The sequence below is a fragment of the Brienomyrus brachyistius genome, chromosome 21, assembly GCF_023856365.1.
Source record: "Brienomyrus brachyistius isolate T26 chromosome 21, BBRACH_0.4, whole genome shotgun sequence".
Taxonomy (NCBI): Eukaryota; Metazoa; Chordata; class Actinopteri; order Osteoglossiformes; family Mormyridae; genus Brienomyrus; species Brienomyrus brachyistius.
This window is the reverse complement of record NC_064553.1, coordinates 13,490,983-13,505,938: the sequence shown is the minus strand read 5'-3', so window position 1 is coordinate 13,505,938 and position 14,956 is coordinate 13,490,983. Positions and strand designations below refer to the sequence as shown.

At 43.2% G+C, this 14,956-nt stretch overlaps 1 protein-coding gene across 1 annotated transcript; it reads right to left on the bottom strand.

Moving 5' to 3' along the window:
* Positions 1–9,059: 9,059 nt before the first annotated feature.
* Positions 9,060–14,956, bottom strand: LOC125716476 (hydroxysteroid 11-beta-dehydrogenase 1-like protein). Its single transcript, XM_048988783.1, has 7 exons — positions 14,703–14,956; positions 10,834–10,964; positions 10,620–10,731; positions 10,440–10,531; positions 9,797–9,890; positions 9,511–9,676; positions 9,060–9,362 (listed from the first exon to the last, which is right to left on the bottom strand). Exons 1-7 carry the CDS (start codon positions 14,806–14,808, stop codon positions 9,188–9,190), a joined length of 876 nt encoding a protein of 291 aa, XP_048844740.1. The 5' UTR covers positions 14,809–14,956; the 3' UTR covers positions 9,060–9,187.

Genomic DNA, 14,956 nt, shown 5'->3' with positions numbered 1-14,956 from the left:
TTGGAGCTACCAAATGCCCTGTGGTGGGTTGACGCCCCATCCTGGGTTTGTTCCCCACCTTGTGCCTGTAGTCTCTGTGGTTGACTTTGGAACCCTGTGACGCTGAATATGAGAAGCGGGTATGTAAAAGAGATGGATATCATTCCTATCTGCCTACCGAACCTATATCACTATGAGGCTCTGTAAGAGAGACTTAACGCTCCTATTGTTCTAGAGATGTGTTTGAGTGAGCGCATTGCCTCATATACCAAATCGCAAACAAATTGTGGCTATTTCACTGGCCAGAGTTAAACACGACAAACCTCCCAGCCAGCTTAATATAAGTAAGTCTGCCACACAGCATGGTTAAGATGTTGGATGTGTTGCTATGGCAACATGATGAGGTAGAACTTCAAATCACTTTCATGATTCAATGGGAGGGTGGCTTGGATTTTGTGCCAAGGTAATCCCCACCCCGGACACGCTACATACCTGCCCCAAATAAAAACTGAGAACGAATGGCTTCGGCACAATGACTCACATGACGTTTACGGTTTTAGCAGCTTTGACCACTAGGCCAAATTTGGCCACGTGATGCTAAAGGTTTAGCGATTTCAATGGCCGTTTGACCATGTGTGAGCTCCATGAGGTCACACTTGTGTGATGTTTGTCCTGCCCGGCAGCCCCCTCTGGATGGGAGCCAGCTCTCAGCTGCTAGATCCCAGGCTGAAGGCCTCTTTCAAGGCCACAGCTCAGCATTTGGCTGCAGCTTCCTTACGGGGCAGCCCGGTGCCAAAGCAAACACCTGTCAGAGTGCTGCTTCGGTCTCCATGCCTGCCGCTCTCCAGAACTGGGTAAAAAACCCATGTGGATCGAACTGAGACAGACTGAGTTAAATATAGCTGACAAGGAGACTCAAGATGAAGATGCGGAAGCCAGGCTCACGTTCTACCGAATGTCATCTGAATGGTCCCATGAACGTGCGGGTACTTAGCCACAGCTATGAACCTTAGAGATGTCCACCTTGTTAATAAATCAGTGGAGCATTTTGGTTTGAACCACTTAAATTCCTGTGTTTAGACAACAAAATGTTTGCTGACTACATTTAAACAGCCAATTCATTGCCCAATGACAGTAGTAGGTAATGCTTTACGGTACATTACAATAACTGCACCTTCATAATTCATTCATTATGCATTCATAGAACATTAATAAGCTTTAATAAACATTAATAACAAACATTATATAATTATATGATTTTAAAGTTTGTTTTTAATGTATAATAAAGCTGTTAAGGTGCGTTAGGATATTAAGGTGTACTTATAAATGTTCAATGAATACATTATGAATGCATTATGAAAGTGCAGTTAACGTAAAGCGTTACCCAATAATATTAATTTATATTAAATATTGTTTATTTAAATATATTTATTTGCTAAAGACACATTTTCACAGTCCAAAAATTCAGCATAAAGGAATTTTCTCTATCTAATTACCTGATATCAAAGAAGGTGAATTCTTCAAGATAAAGTACAATGGGCTTTTCTGCAAGCAGAATACCACCCCTTGCCATGTAAAGGTCGCATTCAGTTTATTTTGGCTCCTGTTGTTCTGGCTATGCCAGATTTGGCATGAGGGGGATGCTCCCCATGGCAGGAGTTTGGGGGTGGGGCGCTGATGGATGAGGCCAGATGAACCCCCCAAGAGGCAATTTCCGCAATGTGCCAGGAAGAATGGAGGTCAGCTGGTCACTGTACCAAACCAGCCAGAATATCTCACAAGCAAGACGCGTGTAAAAGTCACTCTATGTCAGGATAGGAAAGTCCTGCACTGGCTCATATAATCATCAACTCTATCATTTGTCTGTATTGTAGATGCATCTTTGCAGTTAAATGAACAGAACATCATTGTCATTAAGTTATAAAACTGGAGACCTTAATCATTCCGTAAATCCTCTAAACTTATGCTATTTCCTGTTAAAAAATAATAGGCTAAAATGTCCACTTCCTGTCTGTTTTCCAATGCAGCTGTACAACTTCAGGTTGTATGGAGAGTCCCAGATCGGTGCTTAATGAGGGAAGCAGAAGGCCTGCCAGATGTTTCAGCAGACAGACTAAAGCTAAAATCGAGCAGTATGTTAAATCCCCAAAGAGGCGTCCACCAGGCCCAGATGCTGTGGTTAATACCCAGGCAGAGAGCCGGGCCCGAAGGAGGTTGTGTGTGTGTGTGTGTTTGGAAAGGGATGGGGGTGTGTATTCAGGAAAGGGGGTCAGTCTCGGGGTTGGAGGAATAGACTAAGATGCGTGAAAGATACTAACATTCCTGAATCCTCTACAATTAGCATCTCTTTATTTCCGTGCTTTTTTTCGGTGTCCTTTGAAAGTGGCTATTTGTAATGTCTCCCAGATGGGGAATGTATTACACATAATGGTTTCCAATGCCCCATGAGTCTAGCTGGGGGGGGTCACCATGGGGGGGTGGCGGGTGGGGTGGTGTCACCATTGAGCACCCATATGCAACTTCACATGCTAGAAGGACAAACTTCCGGAAAATGTGGATTTCAGCTTAAAGAACAGACTATTCTTACTACACACCATCTCAAGATCTTTTAACATATAGTACTTATTAACAGTAGCTGAGAAAAAATGTGAGTCATTTTCTGCTATTTAAACATGTTTCCTTACAGAACACTTATTGCCCTCTACCTCATTTAACCCTTTTGTGTACTGGAAAAAAAAACACATTAAGACATGAAAGCTATGAGACAAACATGCATTTTATTAATTTCACTCATCTGTCGACAATCTGAATGCCTTCCCCCCGTGGAGAGTGAAACAGGGATCATCTTCTCCCAGCATGCCTATGGACCCCTGAGGGTGATGTTGGCTAATACCGGGCACCTCAAAGACAAACTGGTCTCTTAAACTCTGTTTCTCACCTTCCCTTCTTCCCATATCCACTTGGGATTCTGCTCCATTACTGACCTCACCCCCTTCTTTTTCAATATACAAATGAATTAACATTTCAGTGTTTACATTAGAAGCAATAGTTATTAGCTTCCACAGAACAGAAAAAGGTGGTGCTTCTCTTCAGGAGTGGGTTGCGGCTTGCGTATGTGTGCTACATGCAGGACAGGGCTGTACACGGTGTGTCTGCGTTTGTGTGGCACGTGACAATCCATCACGTTAACACACACAAAAGGCACGCGTACAGTGGCCTTTGTGTTTCACATGCAGAGACTACACTCACACTGAAGCAATCAGGATAAATGCTTGTCTCAGTCAGCCTCCCTTTCTGCCAAAAGCCTGTCAGTTACTACAGGACACTGGGGGGATGAAAAGGAACAATGACAATAAGGTGTGCAATGAGATGATAGAGATGGTGACTCCATTTCGATGGGTGATTCCTCACAAAGAGAGAACATATGACTTTAAAGAGCAGAATATAGGTGAAATGAGCCTTCCAGACTAAAACAGCAGTCAGCGGATGCAGGCAGCCCTGCGGTAAGAACATCTGACAAATGGACAACTCGTACTTACAAACGGACTGCCATAGAGCCTTTTATATAAAAAATTCTAGTTAAATACAATGGAATGTAATAACGCGCAGTAACGTAATAATGTACAGTACTATGTGGCTACTTTTATTATTATTGTATTATTATAATTGCGATTATTATTATTATTCTTTGTACTTACCCACAAACTCCACTTAAAGACAGACATAATCTCATTCGTAACCTGTGGACTGCCTCTGTTGCACCAGTTTTACTGTTGAAAAGCTTGATAAGAAATAAAATGCTAATACGTTCTATTCTGCAGATTATGCTAAGCCGAGCATGATGTTGCGGGCTGTCACCGTGGTTACGGGAGCCCATCCCCCGGGGAAACGGCACCCAGCGGAGCCGGTGAAGTCCGTGGTTTCACCCCTGCCCCCCCAGAAGTCAGCACCCTCTTAATATCACCCTTTGAATGTGCGCTGAGCTGTAAAAGCAGCATGTTGGACACAGAATAAGGGATGGGGTGCACGGTGAGGGGGGGGGGGGGCTGTAATTCCTCACAGGCCTTTGGTATTAAGCCAAACACCATAACTGTCAGCAGCTCCGGGGTTGGCGCGGTGCACAGGCCACACACTCTGTTCATCAAGGACAACGGAAAAGGCCGTGCATCCCTACGCCTGACTCGCCAATCCCACGGACACGTCATGATTTACCGCACTTTTACTACACCTGGGCACTGCCTTGTTTTATTCAACTATTTCTACTCATTCTATGTTTGTTCCATCCATCCATCCATTTTCCAAACCGCTTATCCTACTGGGTCGCGGGGGGGTCTGGAGCCTATCCCGGAAGCAATGGGCACGAGGCAGGGAACAACCCAGGATGGGGGGCCAGCCCATCGCAGGGCACACTCACACACCATTCACTCTCACATGCACACCTATTGGTAATTTTAGCATCTCCAATTAGCCTCAGCATGTTTTTGGACTGTGGGGGGAAACCGGAGTACCTGGAGGAAACCCCACGACGACATGGGGAGAACATGCAAACTCCACACACATGTGACCCAGGCGGAGACTCGAACCCGGGTCCCAGAGGTGTGAGGCAATAGTGCTAACTACTGCACCACCATGCCGCCCCCCTATGTTTGTTCATTTATATGTCGTCTGTGAATGCAAGCACCAATATCGCCAAAACAAATTCATAGCACATGGCCAATTCAGTGATTCCTGATTCTGTTTGAACCTAAATTAGCTTTCTTGGTACTGTACCTTTAAGAAAAGTCACGGTAAACACTTACATTTCAAACCTTATCATTCTTTCACCAGACTGCTGCCTCACTTAATAAATTGGCAACTCTATCCTTATGGATGTGACATTTAGACTCGTATTGGCAAACAAAATACTTCAGAGCATGAACAAGCTTAATACCAATGAGTCAATCTGCATCTCTTTTCATGTAACCTCTTGGGTTGAATGTCCTTAAATCCTGAATATTAATATATAAATTTACTTGGTAGAAATACACAGCATTTTATTGGTGTTATGGATGTGACATCAAATGGAACTTTTCATGGAGTTGCCCAGTTGGCTTTTTAAAAAGAGGAATTAGTTAGGAATTGGTTTAGTTGATCCAAACACAGTGCAGTCTCTCCAGTGCATAACAATGACAATAAACCAGATGTACTGGTAAAATGTAGAGAGCATTTTTAATCACAACCAGTGAGTGTTACTGTAGTAGCAATGACTATATATCGCCCTTCCCAGCTTAGAAGAGACGTCGAGGGATGCTTTGCAGCACCACAAAACCAGCAAATGCACGATGACAGAAATAATTGAAGCTCTTTCAAAACAGTCCTGTAAATTATCCCTTTGTTCAGCTCTTCTCCGTGATTCTGTCACACAAGTGGTTACAAACTGCCAAATCAATTCAAAAGGGGCACATAGAGCATCGAAAGAGAATGAATAGCTCCCAGTCCACACCCTTAGTTGGATACAGACAGAAAGGCTTTACTTGTCTTTGGAAAGGAAAAACTGCCCCTCTGTGGAGAATGTGTGTATTTGTATGCCTGCTCTCCTGTGTGAGGTTATATACATACTGCTGCAGTCACACATGTGTGTATTTGCATGCCTGCTCTCCTGTGTGAGGTTATATACATACTGCTGCAGTCACACATGTGTGTATTTGCATGCCTGCTCTCCTGTGTGAGGTTATATACCTACTCCTGCAGTCACACATGTGTGCATTTGCATGCCTGCTTCCCTGCATGTCAGTGCATACTCATGCAGTCTCCCATGTGTGTATTTGCATGCCTGCTTTCCTGTTTGTGGGTACATACTCAAGCAGTCGTCCATGTGTGGTTTGTATGCACATGGTATAAATCCTATTGGTGGAGCGTCCTGCTATGTTTAGCTGTGATGATGTGAGAGTGGACTATAAGCCCGGTGGACCCTGGGAAGCAGCCATCATGACCCTAGGCTGTGTGCCTTGTGGAAGTGGGGTAGAGAGTGGCAGGGGCATGACCAATGCACAACAGGACCGCAGAACTGAAACCCCACCCTGATCAGAGGTTCCGCCCTGATTAAGGTGACTGAGTGGTCAAACGTCTGCAAGCGTAAAGGAGAAGGGTCCCAGCCAGAGTATCTTTAGCTGATCGTGAAGCCAACACTGGAAGCCTTTGACCACATTCATCCTAATCACCTTGATGCTGGTTATACAGGAATGTCATGCTGCAAAACATCGACTGTAATAAATGCCAGGCTGTGTGCATCAGAAAGTAACACATCCAGGCTATAGTCTATACTCAACCTGTCAAGTGCCTAAATGGTAATATATCAAGCATATGGTGCATATATTCAAACTGTAATAAATGTAGGATGGAACATTCTCCAGGTTATGTTATACCAATATCCTGATGCAATATATATAGTGCGAGTCAGAAGTTTGGACACGCCAAGTGGCCTACAAAGGAGAATGATAGAGTGTCGCATCACATGACCTGATCACCTGACCTAAACATAATAGAAATGTTTTTTGGAGAAGTTAAAGGAAGAGCGGCCAATGAGAGCTCAGAAGCTGTGGGAGCTCCTTCAGGACAGCTGGCAGAGCATCCAGGAGGCCACCTCGTGAGACGGGCGTTTTAATTTTATATTTTATTAATTTTATTTAAATTTTTTACATGCCTTTTAATTTTATAAAAAAAACCTTGCAGAATATTCAAGTACTTTCTTGCAACTCAAATGGAATCTCAAAGGAAGTGCAGTGACCCTCTGAGCTTCAAATGGCGTGAAAAATTCATGCATTTGTAAGCATGTTCCATGCATTCCATTCCAAACACTTACCCTGGTCAGGGTAACAGAGAGGACAGGCAGACAGCACAGGGAAGAAGGCTGGAGAACACCATGGACTGGGCGGCAGTGACCAATCCTGCATTACATGCAGTTCTGGGATACCAAAGTGCCCATGTTCGGATTGTGTGATGAAACACGCATGAATAACATGCAAACAAACACACACAGGCTTGTACTTATATCATTGTGGGCACTTTCCATTCATTTCTATGGGGAAAACCTTACTAAGCTCTAATCTTAACCATAAGCAACCAAGCAAAAGATTTATAGTATTTTTAGTTTTTTGATTGCATTCATAGATCTTTGTGGGAACCCGAAAAATGGTCCCAACAATGTAATATAAACAAACACACACAGCAGCAGAGGCAGGATTCAAGCCCCAACCACGGAGGTATGAGGCAACAGTGCTTCCAATAAGCCACCGGTTACTTTGTCTACCCTGTTCATTACCGCCATCTTGTGGTGAAACTATACTATGTAATATCTCAATTTCAGCTCAAAGCCAGCTACCGTGCTGGACACCATTCAAACCACTTACTTGCATCGGACCCCTGAGGTGTTCAACTAACAAGTCACAACTGTCTGACTGTACTAGCTAGTTATTTATTTAGTTTCTGAAAGCCCTAAAGGGGGTTGGGGTGGCCCAGAAACAACCGACCCGGCCCTGCTAACTGTGCCTTATTTAATATGGATTTTAAGCCATATTTAAAAATCCTATTAATGTTTTAGAAAACCATACTTTGGATTCCACACAAACAAAAGCTGTATTACAATTCAGTCTAAAATATTACTATTTTTCAAGATACTAAACAGCGTTCTTGGGACATAATCCTTGCCAAAATGTAGTTATCAAATTAATAATTCATTCCACAAAACCGTAAATAGTGTTCACCTAGGCACAATGTGCAGACCCGCGTCGCCCTTTTCTGCAAAACTCGAAACATATTCTTGTTCATTAAAACACATTTTGCACTGTGGTGAACTTTGAGGGCGCAACAGTCATGATTGAACATCACGACTGTTCACATGTTTCTAAACCTGTGAAAAAGCCAACAGGTGCCTGGAACATAGCGAACATGCTGGATGAGCGCGCCAGTGTCATAGGAGAGTCGAATGTCGACGTCAAGGTATGGATGGACACCACAGAGGATTCTTTCCCCAGTGAAGTGTGTGATGTAAATGAAGTTCTCAGTCCTATCCCAGCCCTGAGACATGACGATAAGCAGAGATGAGATTTCAGGTCCAGAAAGTACAAATCCAGTCCAGGATTTTGTTTCAACCAACCAGTTGAGTACTCTGTGACTGTGACTCATTATGCTCAACTGGTTGATTGAAACAAAATCCTGGTCTGGATTTATACTTTCTGGACCTGAAATCTCCACCTCTGACGATAAGGCAGAATGAATATTTTTCCTTGAATCGGGCTTGATAGTCGTGCAACATTTTACTGTAATGTGTTTTTTATTCGGATTTTTTTAACGTTGTCCTTTTCCGAATGCTAAAATTCACTAATATAACATACTGCTATACATATAATTGCATAGAAGCATTTTTACTCAACAATTATTTTTTTCTTATTACAGTCTGTTGGATTCCAGTTTTGCAACCCAGCGTGCAAGACAGCATATCTATAGCAAACATTTCTCTACATTCCAGCAACAGTTTTGATTAGTTGTGTTCTCAGTTTTTTGCTATCATGCCCAATAACCACTCAGTAGTGTTCATGTTCTGTCTGACTTGTGTGATCTGAAACCAGTTTGGTTTTCAGGAAAGACAGCATAGTTCTAGTACATCGTTTGATTTTGTAAGATAGGGTTTTGTGAATGTAGTTAGAAAATAGGTTTGTGTGTTTAATGCTTTGGGAAAAGGGCGGAAGGTTTGAGGAAATGTGCTTTAGCGATTCAGAAAAGCTGTAATTTGGCAAAACCCAGCAGAAAAAAAATGGAAATTAAGCAGGATGGAGATGAGTGTGGGGGTGACACTGAAGGCCAAGACTCTGATAACATCTGCACATGCATTTGCTACATAGCAAGTCGAGAAGCAGATTGTCACCCATTATTCTCTTTCACTTTCAGTTTTTTTAATTAGAAAAAATGTCTATAACAGTGTATTGTAATATGCTAATTACACAGAAACACAGATGTTTCTAGATCCCCCCCCCCCCCCCAACATTTGTCTATGAATTTGATGGAGCACAATTTGTAATCACTTTCCCTGGTATCAGCCTGGGGGGGGGGGATACTCTCTCCTCTCTGTCTACCTTGTTCCAGCACAGTCTTCACAAACCTCAATGACAGCTGTTCCACATCCAGTCAAACAAACACACACTCTGGTTCAAGCATCCTCATCCCCCAGATTCTAGTAGAAGGAGCTCCGGATGACGAGATCACGGAAGTAAGGGAACCAATCTCGGATGAGGCAGAGACAGTAGGTGTAAAATGGGTAGAAGGACTCCTGCTGACGTGCCTGTCCAGCCTTGATGACGTGTAGGGCGGCTTCAGTGGCAGGGAAAGGCACCGCGTTTGAGTGTCCTCTAGAAGACATGAGTGGGGGAGATGTTAACATAAGAATGGCCCAATACCACAATGCCATGTTGACTTCACCAAGCCCAAGCTGAACCCAAAGTGCACCGACACACTGGCTGTGAGCCCGAAGATTAAGCGCCACTTCATGGCTGTCACCTGATCTTCTCCATGGCAGACTCTGTGTCAATCAGAGCCAGGATGCTGATAGTTACGGACACATTGCTCTTCTGCATGGACAGCTCGTGCTGCAGCGTGCCGAAGAAGCCGTTCAGTGCAGACTTGGTGGCAGAGTAAGGCGCAGAGAAAGGAGTGGTCATCTTCCCTACGGGAGCAGAGTACATGTTGGTGATGATGTATAGCGAGGACAGGCATGGAGATCTGAGTGAGGCGGTGCACTAAGATGATAGGCAGAGGGTCCTGGTGCCTCAGGATGGGTTCTCACCCAATAATGAAGACACAACAATGATGGATCCTCGGCTGTCCTCCAAGTAAGGCATCGCCTTAGCAGCCATCTCTATATAGCTGAGAAAGTTCACCTTCCAAAGCAAAGAATATGAATTATACAACAATAAAGACCCTTTAATAATACACCTATATAATACATATATCGATTTTCCATTGTCACTAACAGGGCTGCTACTAGAGATTTTCGGGCACATGAAAGTATATCATTTTGAGCCCTTAACCCAGACCAATCAAATTACGTTTGAAAATTTTTAGGGGCCCTATAAGTCAGGGGCCCATGGAATCATCCTAACTCCCCCCCCCCCCACCCCCCCTTTACGGTGGCCCTGGTCACTAATCCAGTACAGCATTGTGTTGAGCCTGGACCCTTTCTAGGGAATCCCGAGGCAGGAAACTCAATATCTGTCCATCTCAAGGCACACCCAAGCTATGAGCAATTCATGGCAGCGATTCAGCTAAACCTCATGGCGAAATGTCCAAAGAAAGCAGACACAGGGCAAACATGCAAACTCCACACACAGAGAGCCTAGGACAGGAATCAAGCTTACCGTTATTAAATTTTAACATTGTACTGAATTGGATCAGAGCTGGAGAAACGTGTAGATCAGCTCCGAAGTTACCTGCATAAGCCAGCGGGCATGTTCTACGTCGCCATCCCACATAGCGAAAGGTGAGGGTCCAATGTGGTTCAGCACAAGGTAATCAAGGCCCCCTGTGAGAACAAAACAAACCGGTTTGGTTGCATTTTAGTCAGACCACACATCGAGCAGACTGCAGAGCCATACAGGCCAGTCACTTGCCTAGCTGGTCGAGAGCAAATCTGAGCACTCTGCCGGGATCTGAAGCGTCTGCCATGTCACCCGACACATACAACGCTCTCTGAGCTCCCAGCTCCAGACACTTCTGGCTAACCTGCATCAAAAGAGGGAGTCCATTTAGAAGATCCTAAACAGTGCAATCAGTTTGAATGAAGACTCTATATATAGAATGCATATAGCAAGAAACCTCACAGACCTTCTGCAAGACACTCTCTCTTCTTGCCGTGACGACGACCTGGGCGCCAAACCGGGCATAGTGGTAGGCTATCTGCTCCCCAAGGCCTGTACTAGAACCTGTCACCAGCACCCGGGCCCCCCTAAGGGACTCTGTCAAGAACAACACCTGTCAATCCAATTTAAGAGGAGCAATACAATAACATCTTATCTCTAATACAATTGTAAGCATCATTCTGCATTTGTTTCTGAAAACCCTGTGCAAGTAACATCTTAAGTAACCACCTCTGATAATTAATATGGTACCCGATGCTTCAAATGTTGTCTGCCCCACTATTCAAAGTGGCTGTATATCACAGTTCATGACTCTATCCACTGATTCATCTTCCAACCCTTAACACAGTCCTGGCGAGTCCCAGCGCTGCACATGTTTGGGTTCCCCCCTCATTTAACACACCTGGTTCTACTTCTCTGATAATTACCACCCATTTCTGGAGCTAAATCAGGTGTGGAGGATCAGGGAGTGAACTAAGCTGTGCAGGACTGGGCTTCTGCAGGACTGGAGTTGGAGACTTGTGCCATAACACTTTAGGCCAAAGATGAATAATTTTCAGGAAATAAGCTTCTTTTATAGTACTAAAAATGAATGTTTGTACATTTCCTCTCTTATTGGAGACCCCGCCCATTTATGGAAGCGAGTGCCCAAGATGAGTCTCATAACTTTACCGAAAACCAAAACATATCTCGAGAGCTGGGTGCCAAGCTTGGCCTTTTTTTCAAGGCTGGGCATTTATACAGCATCTAATCGTTTAAAGGCAGACCATAAAATTAGCTCAATATTTAACCTAGACTGCAAGTCCTACAGCACAAAGACCACAGGAAGCTCAGCACATAGATGATCACAAAGGTCTGTAACTGCAGATAAGAATAGAGACTTCAATAACAAAAGCAAGAGTAAAATGACAGGCCCTTTATAACCTCTTAGATGTCATGTAAGCAGTCAGTCACTTTTGGCCAAAGGTGTTTCATTTATCTCACTGTTCCATAAAAAAAAATACTTATCAATATTCAGTTCAATTATTTATTATTTGTCTCATACAGAAATTAAACTACTTGGCACAAATATCAGCATCCTCTGTAAATATGTAAAACTGAAAAGATTAAAACCATAATACAGTTGTAGTTTCAACTGAGAACTAACTGGACCAATAACAAGAAATAAATTGGTTGGGATTAGTGCCTACAATCCTGTAACACTGCTTGGAACACACTGTTATCAGCAGTGCTTTGTGGACCATCATTTCAGTCATATCGCAGGTCGCCAGGGTTTATGTTTTATTTAAAGGGCCAAAACACACTGTGCAGCAGCAGTTCCCTTTCCTCTGACCCACAGCCATTTCCTTCACTTTTAACAATGATGTGAACCTTGTTCACGACATGTTGCTGCTGCCGTATTCATCTTCTTGCCGTCATTGACAGTGTTGCATTTTTGCTGCATAGAGGGCTACTAATTTTAAGCAAAAAAACCGAGGCATACATTAGACCACTGTCAGGGTCAGCGCACATCTATCCCTGCCCTTCATGTCTCTTCCCTCCTTGGCCAGCAGGTGTTGCTAGAGATCCTGTTCCTTCCTCTGTCATCATGCTTGTCTCTAATGTATTTTGCCTATTCCCCAGAGCACTGCATCCTTCAGTAGGTTGAACGTGTGGCTTGGACTGTTGGTCAGGGGTTCAAGGCTGACCGGATGCCATCAGTTTCTGTTTCCCCAGTGTGTGTATCCTATTTCTTCCTCAGTCATCGGTTTGCCCTTTTTTGTGTTCTGTTCTTACTTTTGTTTTGCTCCATTTTGTTCCGCATTGAGTTGATTTGCATTGTAGTACTAGTGTCTGATTTTTATCCTTGTTTTGATGTCTAAAGCTTTCTAGTTCTGCTAATTAGCTCCACCTGTTGCTCATTGTCCTGTGCTTTGATTGGTTATTTGGGTATTGTTCTCACTTGTCCTGCATTGTCTTGTTAGTCTTATGTGTATTTAAGTTCCTGCTCCTGCTTAATTCTCCAGTGAGTCATGTTATGTTTATCTGTAAAGGTTTACTCTGTGTTGCTCTGTCCAATTGCTGTGTCCTGCTCCCTTCTTGTATCATTCTATGGTGTCTTTAAGTTAGTTCTTGTTTTCCCCTTTTGCCTTTTGATCCTTTGCAGTCCCCTTTATTTTGTGCCTTCTGAAGTGTGTTCTGCTTGTTTAATAAGCCCCTTTGTCTGGAGCCGTAAGTGGACCATCACCTTTCTCGCCTGCACCATGCCCTGCGTCCATTACAGACCACAAAGTCAAGCTGGAACCATCCTACATTGACAAAGTCCAAGCATCCTGACTTCTTATCGCCTTTTTATAAACTCTACTCAAAGCCATTCTACACATTTTAAATGAATACTCGCCCCTGGGAGGCTTCTATTGCAAGTCTTGTGTTTGACTGGGCTCTGACAGAAAGCCTTTTCTAGACAGTGCCTGGGCAATGTATGCTGCAGCTTCCTCCTTTTCATTAGCCGAAATGTTCTCACAAGACCCCCATCCTTGTCTCTCTACATTGGCTCCCTGTTGGGCTGCATATCAGGTTCAAGCCCTTGTCATTAATGGGACGGCACTCATCTCCATCAAGAAGCTTATCAACACCTATATCACATCACCCCGTACTTGGTTAGATAGCCAGCCCTGCCTGGTGATCCATCCACCACGTGGAAGGTCTTACTCTAAAAGGTTCTTGTGTGGGGTCCTCCAGTGGTGGAATAAGCTACCAAACTACAGTACTATGTAACAGTCTTAGGCAGTGAAGCAAAATGATGTTTAACTGATCTTCAACTTGATCTTAAGTCTGTCTAAGTGTGACAGCTCAGCCGTTTCAAAACCTCTCCTAAAATCACCGCAGTATTTGCAGCAATTGTCCAAACCATGGTTTTTTTTTTTACTCAACCACAACCCCACCATGTTTGGCTAATCAATACCCCATTGAGTTATTTAACAAATCAAATGAATTATTAGAGCTGGTTGAGAAATTTAGCAAATACATTAAATGGCTGAGGTGCCCCTGAACAGAGGATTAGGAAACAAAACGCAGGTTATTTAGCCCTCCAACAAGATATCAGCAACGTTTTAGAAAACAGATGAAATTCTTGTTTATTGTGTTACTTCAGATTTGCATATGTTATATTAAATTGTGCTGTTTTCTGAGCAAACTTGCAATTACTACTAAAATATACAGCCTTAAGCATTTTCTTTGACTGCCTAAGACTTTTGCACAGTACTGTACACCCAGTCATCAGATTCCCTCTTAACCTTCAAGATCCATCTGATCCAGGAACATCTGTACTGGCTTTTCTCTACAATCTCTCATGATCTCTTAGTGCTCTTAGTGTTGCAATTTGATGTTAATTATTATGATGCGATGTTCCTGCCATGTATAGCTCTTGCTCTAATACTACTCACACGTATAACTAGGCATCTATTGGCAGCTTAGTTGCATTAAACTTAGTTGGCTTCTGATAGCTGTATGCATGTAATGTACGTACTGTCTGACTGGCGACTTGGCAGATTGCATGTTCTTCGACGGGGGAGGGGGGCAGGGGGACCGGAAAATATGGAAGAACATCCAACTGTTTTTTAGAAAATGTATAGCTTATGTGCTTATGTGTTACAGCATATACTGGTTGTTTAAAATAGTACACGTGAAAGGCGTTGAAAGGCAATGTAACATATAGGTTTATTCATATCATAAGGCGCCTCTCCTTTCGTGATCCATGGAAATAATGTAAACGTTATTTATTGTTCTATATTGTTGTGCATTAAATATTGTACAGTTCATAAAAATTAAAAAGAAAAAATAAAGAAAAAAACTCACCTGGATCAAATGTGTCCCTCCAAAGGAACGCTGTTATTATAACAATCACTGCAGTTAGTTTCGCAAGAAACATCACGGAAGAGCCAAAGGAATGAAAAATGCACATTTCTCTTAGATGATAGAAATTTTATTGACCGGCGCTGGTATTACGAGAGAGTCCGTGCACTTTTAGTATGTTCTACTATAATAACTATTCGGAAAGCCACTAACTATGAGATAATGTACTGACACTTTTGTCAGCGAATAGAAACAAG